Raw genomic sequence first — 19,612 nt, forward strand, 5'->3', positions numbered from 1 at the left:
ACAAGGGGGTGTTCGTTTCACTCCACCAGCCCCTCGGCTCAGCGAGGCAGGCACTCCGCTTGGCTCACTGCTGGGTTCCCAGGGCCCCGGAGGACGCCGGCCGCAGAGAGCGCTCCGTGACTGTTTGTTTTATTGACCCGGCGGAACAGGGCCCCCCTGACCCCGAGGATGACAGAAGTGGGAGGGGGTGGGGAGCGACACAACCATCTGTGCTTTACGGGGAGCGCTGGCTGGTGGGGGACTGAGGCTGTGAGGGGCTGCCATGGGAGGCAAAAGGCGGCACCAGAGGACACGGTGACTGGGCAGTTGCCCCCTCGGCCCGGCCCTGAAAAGAGCAGCAGGCCCCAGGGTGTGGCTATGCGCTCGAGCAGGTGAATCAGGACTTCTTAAGGAATGAGGGCCAAGAGAGAAAATAAAGCACCACGAAAATGATACTAACGAGCACATCTAAGGTCTCATGTAACCCTATTTCGTGGACCAGGCTTGCTGCAACTCATGAGCACCAAAGAGAGGTGCCAGGACTCGACCCGGGTCCGTTTCCCTCCTGCGAAGAGCGCGTTTCCTCAAGGACACCACAATGCCTCTATGCCCACAGAGAAGGGATTTTAAAAATCTCACAGGTAAAATGAAAAAATTAGGAACTCAGGTACCAGCTGGTGGAAAGGCCAGACTTCTTATGAAGGCAGCTATTCCTGTGGCTATAAGCCACCACTCGGAGGCAGTCCTGTAGCCGGATGCTCGGCGGAAATGGTAGTGAGCAAGTTCCTCCGCACTCTGTACGAACCCTGCCCGACCCAAGCTTCTACCGCACTCCGTTCCGTCCTGGTAGTGAGCCTGCCGGGACAGGGCCACACCCCTCCCCAAGGACAAGTGCCTGGGTGGGAGGGGTGTGTGTGTGGGGGCAGCACTGCCTCTCAGGTGCTCAGGAAGTAGCTGCTGAGCAGAACAATGTATTCTTATTGGGACACTTGACAGAGTCTTGTTTTTCTAACACAGTTCTTGGCAATCATTTGGGATGAAGAAAACTTCAGAAATTTCAATTCAGGGACACCTACGTGGCTCAGTGGGTTAAAGCCTCTGCCTTCGGCTCAGGTCATGATCCCAGGGTCCTGGGATCGAGTCCCACATCGGGGTCCCTGCTCAGTGGGGAGCCTGCTTCCCCCTCTACCTGCGCTCCCCCATTCACGCTTGCTTTCTGTTTCTCTGACAAATAAATAAATAAAATCTTAAAAAAAAAGTTTCGAGGATTTTCCGAATGCATATTTCAGCTATGGAGTGGCTGATTCAAAGAACCAGACTGGGGGCGCCTGGGTGGCTCAGTGGGTTAAGCCTCTGCCTTCAGCTTGGGTCATGATCTCGGGGTCCTGGGATCCAGCCCTGCATCGGGCTCTCTGCACGCCAGGGAACCTGCTTCCCTTCCACTCTCTCTGCCTACTTGTCATCTCTGTCTGTCAAATAAATAAAATCTTAAAAAAGCAAAACAAAACAAAGAACTGGACTGCGAGGGGACAGTGTACCAGCGAGTCTTTTCTCTGTGAGGAAAAAGGGATGCCAAGAAAGAGAAAGACCCTCACTGGCCAACTGACTGTCCTCGGAGAGAAACTACAATTCCGTCTCAAGCTGGGGATGGAAACCTCAGCTGGTGAACGAGACCAAGAAACCACATCCCGACGTTTCATAAAGGAAGGAAAACATTCCCCAGATCTTAGGACCATTTTAGACGTGTCTGACTCTGCCATGGCCGGGAGGAGCCGCCGTCTGCATCCGCTTTTCTCTCTAGAAGGCAGCCGGGCACTCTCTCCTTACCCCATGTAGTCCAGGTCAGAGAAGATGAAGGTCTTGTTGATGTCAAAGCCGCAGGCAATGATGTCCTTGGCGTTCTCCACAGCGTAGCCGTAGGCCTGGTCCAGGGTCAGGTCCTTCCACAGGTACTTCTCGTCATCTGTCATCTGGATGACCAAGGGCACGTTGAACACATCCTGCAGCCACCTACGAGACACACGGGAAGAAGGCTGCTACCTCGTTTCCTCAGTGTGCCTCTGAAAACGTGGCTCCTACTGAGAGTGTACGCAAAACTTTCTTGTCTACACAGTCACACAGTCACACAGTCTTACGTGGTGGAGCTGGACTACATTTACTTAATGCGGAAGGGCCTGTGCTCAGCTCTGTGCCAGCTGCTTTGTGCTGGCCACCATTTTAGGAGGTAGGTGTTATCACTCCCCTCCTGCAGACATGGAAACGAAGGTTCAGGGAAGTGACTGCTACGGTCACAGGGACAGGAACAGGTGGAGACGGGCTGGCTGACTCCAAAGCCCGGCCTGCTCCATGACGCCACACTTTCTAACGTGACACCGGGAACAGAGTCACCAAGTCACAACAGCACGAGTCCCCTCGTACCTTAACACAGACTATGTCACTCTGACATGGTTTGTAAGTTAACATTCCAGATTCACTAATAAAAGGGACAAAAGGCATACGATTCAATACTTACTTTGTGAAGATAAACGGGATGAGATGACCTACATGCATTGCTTCAGAAGAGGGGCCCCTGCCCGTGTACAGATAAAATGGCTTCTTATTCTCATAGGCATCAAGAATTTGGTTCATATCTCTAAAGGAGAGAGGAGAAAAGGAAATGGTGTGATTTTTCTGGGAAACACGAAGGCGCTAACGCTTACTTGGAAAAGAGAGAAAACACAACACAACGATTAGAGTTACCCCTGCTGCCTGTATTAGAAAAATGACAGGAAACGTCTACCGACATGATGTGTTTCTCCTGTGATCGTTCAAAAAGTGTAAGACACACAGGTCTGGAATAAAAGCGGGATATGGTTGGGCAGTTAACGGAATCCCTCTGGAAACTTCAAATACCAACATCCACACACCATCTGCTTTACGCCCGTTCCTGGGAATGACACCAAGCCCGGAGACTCCGGAGACCCAGACTGGGAGACTACGAGTTCCACACACTCCTGACTCAGGGACAGGAGTGAGGAAGACCTCCTGGGAGTGTGGAGGGGCAGTCCCTAGCTGGAAATCTCGTCTGGGCTTCCTCGGCCAGGCTGTGGCCAAGTGTCTTCAGCTGGGAGTCGTTCCGGATTCATCTACCCTCCCCCAGGACTGGGGGCCAGGCAACGCACATGAAGGGTTTCCTTGTTGGGCATCAGAATCGCCGGTCACGTTACATCTACCCGGGTCCTACCTTCAGAGATTCCGATTCGGTGGGTCTGGGGTGATGCCTGGGAATCTGTATTTTTAAAGAGCTCTCTCAGTGATCGCAGTGTTCGCCAGGGTGTGAAACCACTGCTCTAGGGTGTCAATGTTCTTTCTCAACAATGTGTCCCAAAATAAAAGTGGACCTTCCCAGGGGTTTTCTAAAAAGTGACTCCTCCTCACACCCCTCACCAAGGGTTAACAGTGCTCCTCTCTGGGCTCATGGGATGATGGGAATTGTTTGTGTGTGTGCGTGTTTTTTTGTTTTTTTTTTACTTCCAGGCACCAATCATACACTGCTTTTAAATAAAGAATTAAAAAACCTTAATTCTGGAAGAAAAGAGTCCTTCTCTGGTTTTTACAATTAACCAAATCTAACTTTTATGGGTTTATGGGAGAGAAGAAACCCAAAATTGAAAATAACCCACATGCCTAGCAAGCAGTGAATGGATAAACAAAAAAACGGGGCGGACCTATTCAGCAGAACACTCGTCAGGTATAAGAGGGAGGGAAGTACGAACACATACCACCACATGGCAGAACCTTGAAAACATGATGGTTGCCAGTGGTTGTGGTGCGAGGATGGGGGTTGGAGGAGCGACTGCTCCTGGGGTGGTGAGAATGTTCTGGAATTAACAGTGGTGGTGACTGTTGTATAACCTTATGAATATACTAAAGGCCACTTTAAAAACGTGAATTGTATACTTTAAAAACGCGGATTAAATCTTAATGAAGGTAAAAAGCTGGGACTATAGTCCGTCCAGAAGGAGGGCTGAGCAGGGTCTGTTTTCTGCATGCGGAATCTGAAGTGTTCTGGCAGGCTGCCGCGTGCCGTCCCGTGTGTGCTCTCCCGTAACCAACCATGCAGAGCAAGGAGAACAGAACAACCCGGCCATGGACCATAAAATGGGCTAACTGGTGGGGTGGGTGAGGCAGGAACACTTCCAGAACCTGCCCATTTTCTGATAATTATCTGCACAGAATTTACAGTCTCGGGTAGGGATAGTCTCTTCCACCCACGCTGCGCTGGTTTCTCTTTCGGCCACAGGGTCTAGGAGCGGGCCAGGACAATAGCAGGAAGGGGCACAGAACCTCAGGAAGCCACTGCTTATCGCGTGGGAAATGCTGAACTTGGATATACGAATCTCTTTTGTCTTTATGACATTTTAGGATTTAGAGCGCATAATCTGGCATAATCTCATCTGCGGTGTATGTGACCTCCAACTGTGAAGGGGATAGTTGATAAATGAATGAAGTAAAGGCCCAAGGGTGAAGGGACAGGGCATAAACCCGGAGCCAGTTTTGGGCAGAAGGTGGACCCTAGTCTACAGATGGCGGCTACCACTGTTCCCACGGGAGCAGGCAGCTTGAGGGAAGAGCCTCCTGATCACATCTGGAATTCGAAGGAGAGGAGGGCAGGAAGCCCCGACCTGTGTGAGAAGAAGATGCCTCTGCGCAGGAAGCGGTGTGGTTTCTGGCCCGTGGCTCGCTCTATCCGGTTTACCAGCTCCTTGTCAATTTTACTGCTTCCGAACCGAACTGGAAAAAGAAAATTGGAACAAAGGAGATATGGCCATGTTAGGTGGTGTGAGGTCTGGCGATTGGATATTACTGAAGGGGAAAAACTAGCGTATTGTGTACAATCTTGATGAACCCAGGCTCTTTAGGCTTTCTGCTCCCAGTCCCTTCTCTCAACCCAAAGTCAAATGTCTTTTACAGTAATAAGGAGCGTTAAGATCACAACCAGCCAAACACGAAAAAAATTACAGAATAAAACTCTGTTTTCTGGGCGCCTGGGTGGCTCAGCAGGTTAAAGCCTCTGCCTTCAGCTCAGGTCATGATCTCAGGGTCCTGGGATAGAGCCCATCGGGCTCTCTGCTCAGCAGGGAGCCTGCTTCCTCCTCTCTCTCTGCCTGCCTCTCAGCCTACTTGTGATCTCTGTCTGTCAAATAAATAAATAAATAAACAAATAAAACCTTTAAAACAACAACAACAAAACCTGCTGTTTTCTCTGGGATTGGGTTTTGATGGGAAACATATCCAGAATTCAGTCTGGCTAGCAACTTTTCACACTTCCCCTCCCCCAGTTGCTTATTAAGGTATAATCTGTTGACACTGACCCTGTAATTTTAGTATCCTTTAATTGTTGCACTGAATTACGTCTTCAAACGAATTTTCCCTCATTGACTGTCTATACTTAAATTATGGGAAATGGCTTTCGACTTTGATAAAAACATGTCGGCAATGTTTCTTCACTGGTGATTACCAGTGATCTCAGAGTAAGGACTTCCCTGAGCAGGAAGCCCCGTGAGGAGGTGCTTGTCAGTGGCCACCTGCCCTCGGTGAGGAGTCACCCTTCTCCAGGTAACTTCCAGCTTTTCAGCTCTATAATCAGTATCACTGGAAGAGAGACTCAGACTTACGTAATCCATTCCTGACTTCAATCATTAAGTGAGAGGTGATTTATTTATTTATTTTTAAAAATTTCAATTTATTTATTTATTTATTTATTTGAAAGACAGAGATCACAAGTACGCAGAGAGGCAGGCAGAGAGAGAGAGAGGAGGAAGCAGGCTCTCTGCAAGAGAGCCCGATGCGGGGCTCGATCCCGGGACCCCGAGATCATCATGACCTGAGCCGAAGGCAGAGGCTTTAACCTGCTGAGCCACCCAGGCGCCCCATGAAGAGGTGATTTAAATGACTGCAAAGATGCCATCCTAACAGACCTTTCCCTCAAGTTCTAAATCGCTCAAAAAAAAAGGGGAAAAAGCTTCTACTAAGCTCTCTACTATGGATCGTTATTCTGAACTAAGTTTTACATTGTTATTTTAGTTGAAAAGAATCCTTTGGGAATGTACTGCATGACCAAAAAATTTTAGGATCTATTTTTTTCTTGGCATTGATGCTTGACTGAGCTTATAATTCAAAATTAAAAACAAAAACAAAAACAAAAAAACACCAGTGAGCTCATCTCAAGGGAATCACTTGTATGAACTGGGGTTTCTCCCAGGCCATACCAATGAGCTTGTCGTAGTCAATGCCCTTGGCACTGCTCGTCTGTACTGTCCACGGGTCCACAAAATCCTCCTCAGCTTCTGCGGCACCCAGGCCACTATCGCTCTCAGGTGCCGGGTTCTCTGGAGGGCAGTCGGCCTTGTAGTCCTCCCCCACGGCGGCTTTGTAGCTCATTTTCAATGATAACAACATCTTCACGGCAGAATCGATTTCATCCTGGACAAAGGAAACGAGGATGGCTAATAATACACCAGAGCTAACGTTTTGCTGAAGGGGACTACTGTCACATGGCAGGCACCTGTAAATGCCCTCACACGTGTTCCCTCCCCTCCTTAGCCTCATAACACCCCTCGGAGGCAGGCACCACGATCACTGCGCTGTTCCAGCTGGAGACTCTGAGACTCAGCGAGGTCAAGGAGCGTGCCGGTGGACACACAGCAAGTTGTGGGCTTAAGTGTCTCTCATTTTTGTGCTGTTTTAGCGCTGTGGATCAGTACCACAAATGCTATGGGACAAACAGACACGGCACACACTGTTATTTATGACACATTGAACATACTCAAGATTTCTCAAATGCCACCGATGCCAGACAATGTGTGCGACAAGCTCCCTGGACTGAGCATAAGGAATTCTACATCGGACCTTGTTTTTGTGTTTTACAGCTGAGATGAGTATTTGTGGAAGCTTAAATAATGCCACTGAGGACAGTACCAGCAGCTCTAGACATCAGGGAAACAGATAAAGGCAAGGAAAAACACAGGCTTTCAAGTCCTAAATTAAGGAGGGATGCAGTGAGAAACAGTTGTATTACTGTATTTTGGAGTCTTATCAAGCTGTCCAAAGTGTTTGCACACTGAGTGTTTAAAAATAAGCATAAGAAAAACAAACGTAAAATTATATCCTTGGGTACTCTGGAAATCTGGTAGAGAGACCTCCTGCTCCAGAAGCCCACACGAGCCACCCACGAAGGCTGGCCCCTGGAAGAGGAGGCCTAATTAGGCAGATTAGTCATGTTGTGCCCCAAAGCTCTGCTCCTGTAACTGGCCTTGCTGGATTAGATCACAAACAAAGAATATACACAGGCCAATTTGCTTGGCAAAGGAAGTACAAACATTCCTATTCAGAGTGTACACATCATGTTCTATGAAGCGGACTTCCTAAGTGGAGAGACATATCACCAAACTCCATTCAGAGGGAACTGCTGTGTGAGGTATGGCCCATGAGCCACAGAGAACTACTGCTGTGGGGCACTTGCAGACACAGATATGTGTTTCAAACTCTGAAACTACCAGGAATTCGTTATTACAACGAATTAGAATCGTGGACTTCGTAACTCCATGGATATATCTCCTAGAAGAGATAGGATATCTGCCTGGGTGGGTTAGGTATGTTTTACTCACCTCATTTCTGCAGTGCCTAAGCTCAGTGCAACAAAATAAATGTTTAGCAAGCATGATTTATTGAATTATCCATGTGAAGAATTACCCTGCTCTGAAGGACACTTCAGTCAATACCCTTTTATCACTGGCTGTGTTGACATTTCATACTCTATCTGGTCTAACTCTGCTTGCAACTAGGAGGCTCTCTGAAAGTCAAACACCAGTGTCCCTGCTCAAGAACTGTTTGTAGTCTAGGATGTGATTTAAATGGACAGGCAAGTTTGCCACGATGTGGATGGAACTAGAGGGTATTATGCTTAGTGAAATAAGTCAATCAGAGAAAGACAATTATCATATGATCTCCCTGATATGAGGAAGTTGAGAGGCAATGTGGGGGGCTTGGGGGGGTAGGAAAGGAATAAATGAAACAAGATGGGATCGGGAGGGAGACAAACCATAAGAGACTCTTAATCTCACAAAACAAACTGAGGGTTGCTGGGGGGAGGGGAGTAGGGTGAGGGAGTTCGGGTGACGGACACTGGGGAAGGTATGTGCTATGGTGAGTGCTGTGAAGTGTGTAAACCTGGCGATTCACAGACCCGTACCCCTGGGGCTAATAATACATTGTATGTTTATAAAAAAATAAAAAATTATTTAAAAAAATAAATAAATGGACAGGCAAGTTTGCCTTTCTATTTTCTTGTTCTCAATTTAACATGGACCAGAACATGGAAACACAATTTAAAAGCTGATGTCGGGGCGCCTGGGTGGCTCAGTGGGTTAAAGCCTCTGCCTTCGGCTCAGGTCATGATCCCAGGGTCCTGGGATCGAGCCCCCCATCGGGCTCTCTGCTCAGCAGGGAGCCTGCTTCCTCCTCTCTCTCTGCCTGCCTCTCTGCCTACTTGTGATCTCTGTCAAATAAATAAATAAAATCTTAAAAAAAAAAAATAAAAGCTGATGTCCAGGGGGGAAGAAAAAACAAAAGAAGACTATGTACAACCTGATTTTATCTAAAGTTCCAACACAGGGAGAACGATCTATGGTGGAGGCCTAGGGTAGAGGACAGAGGCAGTGACTGGAGGGGCCTGAGGATGGCTTCCGGGTGCTGCTATCTTGTTTCCTGATCTGGACGCTGGTTACAACACAGATATGGTCATTTTGTGAAAATTCAGTAAGCTGATTATGAGCTCCATACCTTTCTGAATAAATGGTGCACTTCAATTTAAAAAGTTTACCTTGGGTGCCTGGGTGGCTCAGTCGGTTAAGCATCTGCATTCAGCTCAGGTCATGATCCCAGGGTCCTGGGACTAAGTCCCGCATCAGGTTCCCTGCTTAGCGGGGAGACTGCTTCTCCCTCTACCCCTCCTGCTCGTGATCTCTGCCTAGCCACTTGGCCTCTCTCAAATAAATAAAATCTTAAAAAAAAAGTTTATGTAAACAAAGGACAAGAAAACAGACTTTGCTGTCTTGACCTCTGTGATCCAGTGTCATTTCTTGAGTTCTGCCTAAAGTGCTCACGCCCTTGGCCACTGTCTCCCTGCAGAGCCCCTAGATTCTGACCTATGCCCTCAGGAGACACCCTGGTATTTAGTGAGCTGTTACTGAAGCTGGGGGTCTTCGCCCTTAGTATACGGAGCAGAAAAGAATGTTGAGGGCCACGGTCAAGACACATGGCAGAGACAGCTGGAGAAAGAGCCCAAGGCGCCCTCAGCGCATTGGTGTTCCCAAAGTGCTCTAGTATTTTGCATAAAGTGAATTTCTAAAATAGCAGGTGCTTCTGTTGAAACACATTCCACGGTCAAATTTACTTCTGAATTTTTATCATTTAAGTCTGACTTCATCGTGCAACCTCTGATCTCTCTTGTTGAGAGTCAGTGGATTGTGCATGTCAAAGAACATACTTGGAAGAGTAAACTCAACTGTGTTAAGTACTGCTTGTTTAACAATGACTATAACTGCAGATCACTAAGAACTGCTAACTAGGAACTTATTAAATGTTACTCAAACTTAATGTTACATCAACACAGATACCACTGCCAAGTTTCCAAATATGGACTTAAAGAGCAAATGGTTAACATGTGGGTCCTTTATTTATTTCGGATTTTTAAAAAACAACTTAGTCTCACCCACTGAGTCCTCCTAACTGGTGCTCCTAACTGGAGGTTTCTTCCTGTCATTAGCCAACCCCTTCCCTGGGACATCACTTTCAGTACTATTTATCTCTTTTAATGTGTGATGGCTTATTTGGGGTCCAAAGAGTCAAAGTAAACTGCCAGGATGGGTGGGAGATGGTTGGCTCCCATCTGGGGAGGACCCGTGGGGGGTGGGGGCTTCTGAAAAGGACACAACAGGGGTTGGAAGTGACGGACGAGGAAGTAATGGAAGAAGCTGAGTGACTGCAGAGCGGACGCAGAGAAGAACGAAAGGCAGTGCTCATGTGCATTAAAGATGCAGGTGGCATGGATAACACTTCCGAAATGTCCTGCAGCAAGAGCAGAGAGCTTTCAGAAAGGCACAACCCCACAAGGACAAAGGCAACAAAAAGAGGACCCCGGCAACAAGATTCTGGAAGCCGCAGAATTACTGGACAACTGGCCACGGACCAAGAACAACAAATGTGAGGATGTAGTGGAAACACTGGAATTGCGCTGCTAGGGCATCTGGGGAAGTGAGGGTGAAGGCCGGCTATGAATTAGGAGCACAGGTGGAAAGTCCTTTTAAGAAGCAGCTGCTTGGCTCTCCACCCCAAGCCAGAGGTCCTGTGCTGGGGAGGTCAAGTTCCAAGTGTCTAGACTGGGGGCGTTCTGTACAGCAGGGGCAGGGGCAATGCACCGTGAGCAGGGAGGGTGGAGGAGGACCACACAGCCCAGCTCCTCTGTCCCACAGAGAACATCAGGAAAACCATCATCAAGCGCTCAGAGATAAAAGGATACTTACTGTACCTAGGAAACGATAATGGGGTACAACAAGGAAAGGAACATCCAGAATGCAAATGAGCTCACAGAAGCTAAAAATGACAGGGAAAATGAAAAAGAGTTTACTTTAAAAAAAAAAAAAAGAAAAAGAAAAAGCAACATAAGAGGTTGAGGAAATACACTTAAAAGAACAACAAGAAAACAAAATGGAAAGCACATGTCAAAAAATAAAAGCAGAGGACCAGTTTCTGGGGGGAAAAAATCCATAACTAAGGAAACAGAAGAGAAGAAATCAGAAACAACAGAATTTCTCAGAATAAGGGTCAAAAGTTTCCAGTTAGAAAGGATGTACTCATCCCAAGAAATTTCAGAATACTGGAACAAAGAGACCGTCCTACAAATTTCCAGAGAAAAACCAAGGGAACGGAATCTGGTTTCTCCACAGCGACCCCGGGAGCTCGGTGAAGACAGATCACTAGCTTCCGAATTCTGTGAGAAAATCACCTCTGCCCACTCTTGCTTACCAATCAGATACTACATAAAGATACTTCCAGACATGCAAGATCCCCCCACATTATGTCTTCAGCACGATTTTTTTCAGACACCACTCACTGGATGACTTGCTCTATCGAGAGAGTACACAAAGGAGTGCCACACAGGATCGGGAAACAGAGACCCAACAGGGAGGTGAGGGAAGGGCCTACTGGGGCGGTGAGGACGGTGAGAGGCAGCAGTCCATCTGAGGCGGTGGAGTCCTGAGAGTGACCTTCTGGAGGTAAGCTGCAGGCTGGCTGACTTGAGCGCCTCTGGGGGAGACTCGCCTAACTGAAGGGGGCCCGGGGAGCTACAACCATCGTACACAGAAACACGGAGCCAACAGAAATGGAGATAAACAGCAACTCCGGGGCAGGAAAGGAAAAACACTCAAACTCAAGTCAATGGGGTCAGCTGTTAGTAGCACTGATGCTGTCAGAAGAGCGTCCATGTTGACACGGGGACATGCACGGGACACCAGAGGGATGGGGAGTGTTGGCAGAAGTGTTAACTCCTCATTTTCTACAGTTAAAGCCCCAAACTTGAATATCAACAAGGAGCAATATAAAAGCGTAATTCTGACAATCAGCTGAAAGGACTGAAAAGTTCGTTTCTGGGAACAGGCAGGGTGGATGATGGCTGGATTTCAGGGGCTTTTCTTTTGACCACATGTATCAATAAAGGAGGAAATGAATTTAAAGTTAGAGCCAAAATACCTCAGTTACTGAGGGAACAGAGTCTTGGGAACAGTCTGCCCCGGGTAACATGACCCCAGACTTGGCCCACATGCACAGGCAGAGAATCCAATAAAATCACATACCTTTGACGCCTTTCCCGCTTTGAGGGACCTCACGAGCTCCCCCTGGGCAGCTATGCTGTTGAACAGTTCCAGCGGGGAGGCACACCCCTGCTCACCGTTGGGCACGTCCGCCATCTCCGGGACCTAGGTCGGCAGCTGGTGAGGAGGCTGGAAGTGTTGCTCCGTGGTCCAGACAAAACTGCGGGGAAGGGGGGACAAGGGCGTGGGCAGGGAGGGAGAGAATGACTAATGAGCTGCTGGAGTAGTTTCACCTTTCCTGGGTCTACCCAGTCCTTCGTCTTTCCAAAAATGCTGGGGTTATGATAAAGGACCTGGGTAAAATACCATTAGTAAAAGTATAAGCAGAAACGTGGGGCCATGAAAAACGAGAAAAGAGGACGAACACATGCCAGCGATGAGGACTGCAGGAGCTGCTGGGACTCACCAGCTGCGGGACTCCACGGACTAGGACCAAGTGTGCTTCACCCAATGCCAAGCACCCAGGAAAGACTCGAATTTGTATACGGAGCAAGTACTAAAGTGCTTTAACAAACCCAAGTTCACCGGAGCGAGAAACTTTCGGAGGAACTGCAATTTACTCTTTATCTTAATTGTATTGGGGATGAGTTCCACGCCCTTGCATCCAGAGCCAACAGGTCGCTGAGCAAATGGCTTCTTTTGCAGGCCAGCTGCTCTGTTCTCAGATTAAGCAAGGTCTGGGGTCAAGGACAGTCTTATCTAGGATGAAGGTAGGGCCTTATCTGTTCTGGGCTCCAAATGAGGAAAAGGATGTACAGCTTGTCCATTCTACACGCTGTCTCACTTCACTGCAGCCCTCTGAAACAGGCATATTTGCACCTTTTATTAGTCGTAACTTTTTATTTTTTATTTTTTATTTTTTTTTTAAAGAATTTATTTATTTATTTGGCAGAGAGAGATCACAAGTAGACAGAGAGAGAGAGAGAGAGAGAGAGAGAGAGGAGGAAGCAGGCTCCCTGCCGAGCAGAGAGCCCGATGCGGGACTTGATCCCAGGACCCTGAGATCATGACCTGAGCCGAAGGCAGAGGCTTAACCCACTGAGCCACCCAGGTGCCCCAGTCGTAACTTTTAACCTTGAAAAAGGTGGGACAGAGGGCAGGCCACCTGATGCTGCCTTGGTGCAGAGACTGGCCAAATCATTCCTTCTTGGGTCAGTCACTTCCCCTTTCTGAGGGTCCCCTTTCTAGAAAGTGGCGCAATCAGGAACCCTTTCAGCTACCTCAAGGGTTGCTGTGAGAAGAAAGGAGGAAAAACTAGAAGGTACCATGCTATAAACTGTAAAGCAAGATATAAATCCATTATGAGTATTATCTGTTAGGGCTCCAGGGCTTGGCTGAACCCTAGCTCCGTTTACAACTTGCTGCTTGGCTCCGAACGAGGAAAGGACAGTGACAATGGGCTGGGCCAGGGCAGCCAACTGCCAGCACCTCCGCACCTGCTATATTTCTGAACACCGTGTACACATCCATTCACTGAAGCTTCACAGCAATCCTGTGAGAGAGATGTTCTTTCCATTTCACAGATGAGCACACTGAGGCACAGAGAGGTTCCGAACGTCCCCGAGACCACGCCAGTGGAAGGGATGAGCGGCTACAGCCCACTCTCCGGGTTATTTAACTGTAGGGAGTCTCAGCCTCTCAACTGTAAAGTGCGGCCAGCAGTAACACCACCTGCAGGACTGCTGTGTGGATGGAGTGTGACGGTGCAGGCAAATAACCAGCCCAGCACGGCCCTCGCCCCGTAGGAGAGGTGCAATACCTGACTGTTTTGTGTCTTTAATTATTTAAATTTTTTTCTATGAACTCTATGAACCAAAACCCCAAACCTGAGGGGTCATTTTTCTTTTTTCTTTTTTTTAAAGTTAAACACTAGCCCCAATGTGGTGCTCGAACTTGTAACTCCGAGATCAAGAGTCACATGCGCCACCAACTGAGCCAGCCAGGCACCCTTAGGGTAATTTATTTTTATTATTTTGTTAAATGTTTAAGAAGGATGTAAATTTTAACTAGGCTAATCTTTATATAAATCAACTGATAGCATAATACCGAAACCAGGATGAGACAGTAACCAGTTTCTTTTCCCTCCTCGCTGAGAATCACCTCATTTCCCAGAAAAGGGAAGCTGGGTGCCCTAACTACCTCAGATAGCACAGCCCACCGTCAGGAGGCCTGCCAGAAGGAATGCAGAAGCTCTGACTAGCGTTGGAGAGGAGAAACACGCAGGCCCATATCAAATGACAATCAAAGGGATGAGAATTCCTTCTAGCCACAAATGATCAAACATCACGTCCAGTTCCTTTACACGCGATCCCAGATTCGTCCAGCCTCCAAAGTTGGAGCAGATGAGAGGTGATGGCTCAGGGAAGTCAGAACAGCCCCCTGGGGTCCCAGCGCCAGAGGAGCTAAGCCAGGATCTGACCCCCCAAGCCCCGCTGCACCGTGTGGTCCCTCCGCATTTCAGCGGCTCCCCCTGCTCAGAACGTGATAGTTTCCTGTCTCTGCCCGCGTACTGCAGGTGATCTCACTAAGTCAGGCGTCAGCTCTTCTCTGCAGCCTTTCCTGGCTCCTGAAGCTCTGCAGCCAAGTGGATCGCCCCGTCGTCACTGATCCCCAGCACTCTGGTAGGAACTCGATGACAGCACTCACATGGCATTGAGTTATTCATGTCTTCTCCACCAGACAGTGAGAGCAAGCTCTCGGTTTTACTATTCTGTGTGCTTCTAATGCCTGGCACACGGCACTTTATCAAAACACATTTACAGAATTAATCAACCTCACAAGTCACCCAGTTCAATATTCTCCCTAAAGCTCATGTCCTCTCATGTTATCTTCACAAGTGCTTGTTCCAGTTTAAGGTAGATTTCCCCCACATGGACTTGACCCAGCCTCATTTTTAGCATCTTGCCACTGTGCTGACCCTGCTAGGATTTGGGAAGGGCCAGGCTGACTGCATGGCGCCTTCTCCTGGTCTCACATCCCAACGCTAGTTTCTTTAGCCTCTGTCCACCTCCCATCCTCGTTGCTCTCTTTGGAATTCCCTTGGATTTATCCCTGTCCTTCCTGAAGTGTGGTATCTGGCCATGGAAGGCAATGGGTGACAGCAGTAAGGTTCTGAAGTCTGAGGAGGACCAAAAGCATTTGCTTTAAAAATTCCTAAAGAAAGTACCAGGTAGAATCACTGAGTGTGCCCTGGACAGATAATCTCCCCCTGCAATGGAGCAGGTAAGAGGATCAGCTACGTGAATGGGGCCTGCACCCAGGGTCCACGTTAGGGAAAAACACGTTTTCCCACAGCAGAATTCCGTTTGAGAAGCACATAGGAACTAAATCTGATGAGGGAACAGCAGATAAGGTCTGCTAGCTCTCAAGATCATGAGGTAAACACTGCATGGGAACCACCCACATGATAAATCTTCTGTGTGGGTATATGTATGTGTGTCTGATGCAACCTCTTGAAAGACAGGAAAACCGGCGCGCCTGGGTGGCTCAGCGCCTGGGTGGCTCAGTCGTTAGGTGTCTGCCTTCGGCTCAGGTCATGATCCTGGGGTCCTGGGATCGAGCCCCACTTCTGGCTCCCTGCTCAGTGGGTGGCCTGCTTCTTCCTCTCCCACTCCCCCTCCTTCTGTTACCTCTCTCGATCCCTCTCTCTGTCAAACAAATAAATAAAATCTTATAAAAAAAAAAGAAGACTTTATTTATTTATTTGACAGAGACAGAGCGAGAGAGGGAACACAAGCAGTGGGAGTGGGAGAGGGAGAAGCAGGTCCCCCGCCGAGCAGGGAACCTGATGCGGGGCTCGATCCCAGGACTCCGGGATCATGGCCTGAGCCGAAGGCAGACACCTAACGACTAAGCCACCCAGGTGTCCCAATAAATAAAATCTTTTTTTTTTTTTTTTAAAAGACGGGGAAATAGAACAGAGTCTCTTAGTTCACATGCCCATCCATTTGCCCCCGTTTCGTGTGTCCCCTCTCCTTTTTCTTTTTTTTAAAAGATTTTATTTAATTTGACAGACAGAGATCACAGGTAGGCAGAGATGCCTGGCAGAGAGAGGAGGAAGCAGGCTCCCTGCTGAGCAGAGAGCCCGATGTGGGACTCGATCCCAGCACCCTGGGATCATGACCTGAGCTGAAGGCAGAGGCTTTAACCCACTGAGCCACCCAGGCGCCCCTCCCGTCTCCTTTTTCCTCACATCTAGTCAACACGCTCCTTTACTTCTTTGATAACTTTTAACTTTTTTTTTTTTTAAGATTTTATTTATTTATTTGACAGAGTGAGTTCACAAGTAAGCAGAGAAGCAGGCAGAGAGAGAGAGGAGGAAGCAGGCTCCCCGCCAAGCAGAGCGCCCGATGCGGGACCCAATCCCAGGACCCTGAGATCATGACCTGAGCCGAAGGCAGAGGCTTAACCCACTGAGCCACCCAGGCGCCCTACTTCTTTGATAACTTTTAGAATGAAATTTAACTTTGGCAGTTTTTAACCCGGAGTGCAGCATGTCTAAAATGACATCGACAGTCTGCATACACACTGGTATGTGCCTGGCTCTAAGTAGAATATCCAGGTTACTTTTTCAGAGGGGTCCGAGGTGCCAAAATTCTATGCACGACTATCTCAGTGTTTACTGCGTAAAGTGCAAATAGAGCTTTGAATCTGTTAGGAGAGTTGTTTTACTTACTTAACAAATAGTAAAATCTAAAACAAAGAAACAAAGGTATAATCTGCGGAGTTATCTACCATCTCCTCTGAAAGAAGTATTGGTCATTAGAGTAAAACCTCACAGTCCCTGGCAGATCCTAGGGCACTTTTAAAGAGAAAGCTAAAGGGCTCTTAAAAGTTAATTCTTGGGCGCCTGGGTGGCTCAGTTGGTTAAGTGACCGCCTTTGGCTCAGGTCATGATTCTGGAGCCTCAGGATTGAGCCCCACATCAGGCTCCCTGCTCAGCAAGGAGTCTGCTTCTCCCTCTGACCCTCCCCCTTCTCATGCTCTCTCTCTCTCTCTCATTCTCTCAAATAAAAAATAAAAAATAATTTAAATAAAAAAATTAAAAAAATTACCAATTCCTCTTTTTAAAGATCTTAAGTCTTGTACTCATTTTGAAAGGTTCCCTTGTTCTGGAGGAATGTGATAGGCACTTGGAAGAAACTGGGTGGTTTGGGGACGGGGAACAGAAAGGACAATCACAGAACTGTTTCACAGAACCTGACCATGACCTGGACCATCCCGAAATCATCTCACGCATCAGAATACACTGATCTACGATTTGGGGAAAGGGGACATAAACTTAGTCAATTCTAGAGTCGCCAGGAAGTGCATCGTTTCCGGATGCCTGGGATACCACCGGGAGGGGGGCTACCACCCAGGCCCAGAGTGTGCGTGACCCCGGCTTCAGACCGAGTCCCCAGGGGACAAGAAAACGACTTCTGTCCAGCAAGGCGTCCTCTGACACTTCGAACCTCCGGACAGGCTATGTTCACCTTTCCTTTGTCCAACACTGAGAAGAGAGATCATCTCCCCCTTCAAATAATAAAACACACGTTACCTTAAAAGGCAGAGAAGACGTGAATTTCTATGAAGGCGGGCACAAGACACTCTTGTGCATGGCGACGGGAGAGCTCACATGTGAGGGTGCTGGGCGCGTAAGGAGGCCTCGCCCGCGGAAACCCTGCGCGGGAGCCAACACCGAGATGCTGCAAGCGGAGCACCGAGGCCAAACAGGCAACTGCTCACCGGTACCTCCATCCCCCGGGGCAGCCGCGCATCACCTGAACCTCGGGTCGGACATAGCATGCACGACACCCTGATCCTCAGGGACACAACCCCTCGCCCCCCACACCGAGGTCTTCAGCGCTCTGGGGAAAGTACCGATGAGCTGCGAGCCTGGCCACGATGGCTATACGTACCCAGGACGGGGGAGGCACGGCGGGCGGAGGTGGCCACTGGTCACGCCAGGCAGCGGAGCGGCGGAGACTGCCCCGAGCAGCCCGCGGTCTTCCTTTATAGTCTTCCCCCGTTTCTTTCAGTTTCCTTTCCAGAAAAGGATCTTTTTTTCCTGTTTACCCCACTCTTCAGCTATTCGCACGTAGGAATTTTTTATAAACCACTCGGTTTCTCAGAAACACTTAGGATTCTTGACCAACCTCCTTGGCCAGACGGTCCAATCAGGGGCGGCGGGGTGGGGGGGCCGGGAGGAGACCGAGGCATTAGCAGGTCGTTGCATCAGCCGCCCCGTACCCCAGACTGGCCTCCGACTGACCTCCCCACCCTGTTCCCGTCCCCACCCTCCGCACTCGTGCGGGTAACTGTGTGCAGCCGCGGGAAGGCGGAAGGGCGACCGGGAACTCCCCGCAGCTGCTCCCCGCGGCAGCCCGCGCAGGGCAGAGCCCGAGCTCCGGGGTCGCGCGGCCCCAGCTCTCAGTCCCAGCTTGGGCGGTCTCCCCGGGCAGGACCCTGGCCAAGGGCCATCACCTCTCGGCTTCCTCCTCCATGAAATGGGCACGAGAAAGCCTCCTCCCTTTCCCGCGGAGGGGACCGAGGGCGACGCTGCAGGCAAAGCCCCCGGCACGGGGCACGCACTCGTTCAACGTGGGGAGCTCTCGCCTCGGGGCAGGGGACGAGGGAGGAGGCGAGCGAGGGTCGGTGCCGGCGGGGGTGGCCGACAGACGGGGACGCGGGCGCTCGGAGGAAGGGGGCGAGGGGCGCCGCGGCAGCCTCCGCGCCCCTCGTGGTGCCGGAACCCGGCGGGCAGCGAGCCGGGCTCGGAGGAGGATACTCCGGGCCCTCGCCTGCAGGCGGCGGCGGAAGAGCCAGGTCATCCGGCGCCGCCCCGAACTCCCGCCCTCCCTCATCCCCTCACTTACCGGCCCAGCCGGGCCCTTCAGTGCAGCCGGCTCCGCCACGGGCGGCCTCCTGGGCGTCCGTGGAAACTCCGTCCGGCCGGAACGACTTCCGGCCCGACTGACCCGTCATTGGCTGTTCGCGTGGGGGCGGGGCGGAGGCCGCGGGTGATTGGCTGGAGGCTCCGGAACCAGCGGAACGCACCTGGGCTGCGGAGTGCAGGCCGGACGGCCTCCCGCAGGACTGAGCGCTTCCGGTGCGTGTGGTGAGCGGCGGGCCCGTGGGCGGGAGGGGGCTGGGACCGGGCGGCGGCCGCGGCGGCGGCGGCGGGGGCGGCCCGAACGCTCTGCGCCCCTCAGGGGCTGGCCTTTGAGTGTCCCTCGCCCGTCCTTCTCCACCCCTGCCCTTCCGGACGCTCAGAGCTCCGGGCCCTGCCTACCTCCACTCTTGACAGCTCGGCTAACTTCTATTCATCCTTCAAAACCCACCCCTGGTCGCCTCTTCCTCGCTGCCTTCTCAGTCTGTGGCCTGCGGCGCAGGGTCCGTGTTCTGTGTTTAATCTCTGTGCAGGCCGGACCCCACAGAGGGCTTGGCACGGAGTAGGTAATCAGGACGTGTTTGCGGAACGAGGATATTCTGTTCTTTGCTCGGTGCCTCCCACCCCCCGGGCCGCGTTTCCCGAACACCTCCAGCCGCTGGGGGCAAACCGTGGACGAAACACGGGAAGTCCTGCCCTCCTGGGGCCGACCTGCCAGTGACTCGCAGTGCCACTCCCCCGCCCTGTGGCCCTTTTCCCGGAGCCCCTGCCTCTCCCTCGTGGTTGGATCCCCGCCCCCACCACGAAAAATTTCCCTTTTTGGCCCGTTTGCCTTAGAAACCTGAAA

General features: G+C 50.2%; 2 protein-coding genes across 8 annotated transcripts in view; one reads left to right on the plus strand and one right to left on the minus strand.

Annotated features, from left to right (window-relative positions):
- Window positions 1-18,825, minus strand: part of WARS1 (tryptophanyl-tRNA synthetase 1) — a 30,072-nt gene extending 11,247 nt beyond the window's left edge. For 2 of the 6 annotated variants that reach the window (XR_013967064.1, XM_080807506.1), the window contains exons 1-6: window positions 18,752-18,817; window positions 11,877-12,054; window positions 6,231-6,444; window positions 4,644-4,752; window positions 2,492-2,611; window positions 1,807-1,989 (exon numbers count right to left, since the gene is read on the minus strand). Coding sequence is in view for 4 of the 6 variants with exons in the window: in XM_080807506.1 (XP_080663632.1) it covers window positions 1,807-1,989; window positions 2,492-2,611; window positions 4,644-4,752; window positions 6,231-6,444; window positions 11,877-11,990 (740 nt within the window). In the remaining 2 variants the exon portion in view is untranslated. Of the gene's footprint in view, window positions 1-1,806; window positions 1,990-2,491; window positions 2,612-4,643; window positions 4,753-6,230; window positions 6,445-11,876; window positions 12,055-17,433; window positions 17,512-17,794; window positions 18,035-18,751 lie in introns of those variants that run through there. The other 4 variants (XR_013967065.1, XM_080807509.1, XM_080807507.1 and 1 more) reach the window with 4 other exon arrangements.
- Window positions 18,826-18,923: 98 nt separating this feature from the next.
- The window catches only part of WDR25 (WD repeat domain 25), a 141,971-nt gene continuing 141,282 nt past the window's right edge, over window positions 18,924-19,612 (plus strand). Inside the window, exon 1 of one of the 2 annotated variants that reach the window (XM_080807775.1) lies at window positions 18,924-18,984. The gene's annotated coding sequence lies outside the window, so the exon portion shown is untranslated. Of the gene's footprint in view, window positions 18,994-19,612 lie in introns of both variants that reach the window. The other variant, XM_080807774.1, reaches the window with a different exon arrangement.

The sequence above is a fragment of the Martes martes genome (assembly GCF_963455335.1).
Source record: "Martes martes genome assembly, chromosome: 7".
Taxonomy (NCBI): Eukaryota; Metazoa; Chordata; class Mammalia; order Carnivora; family Mustelidae; genus Martes; species Martes martes.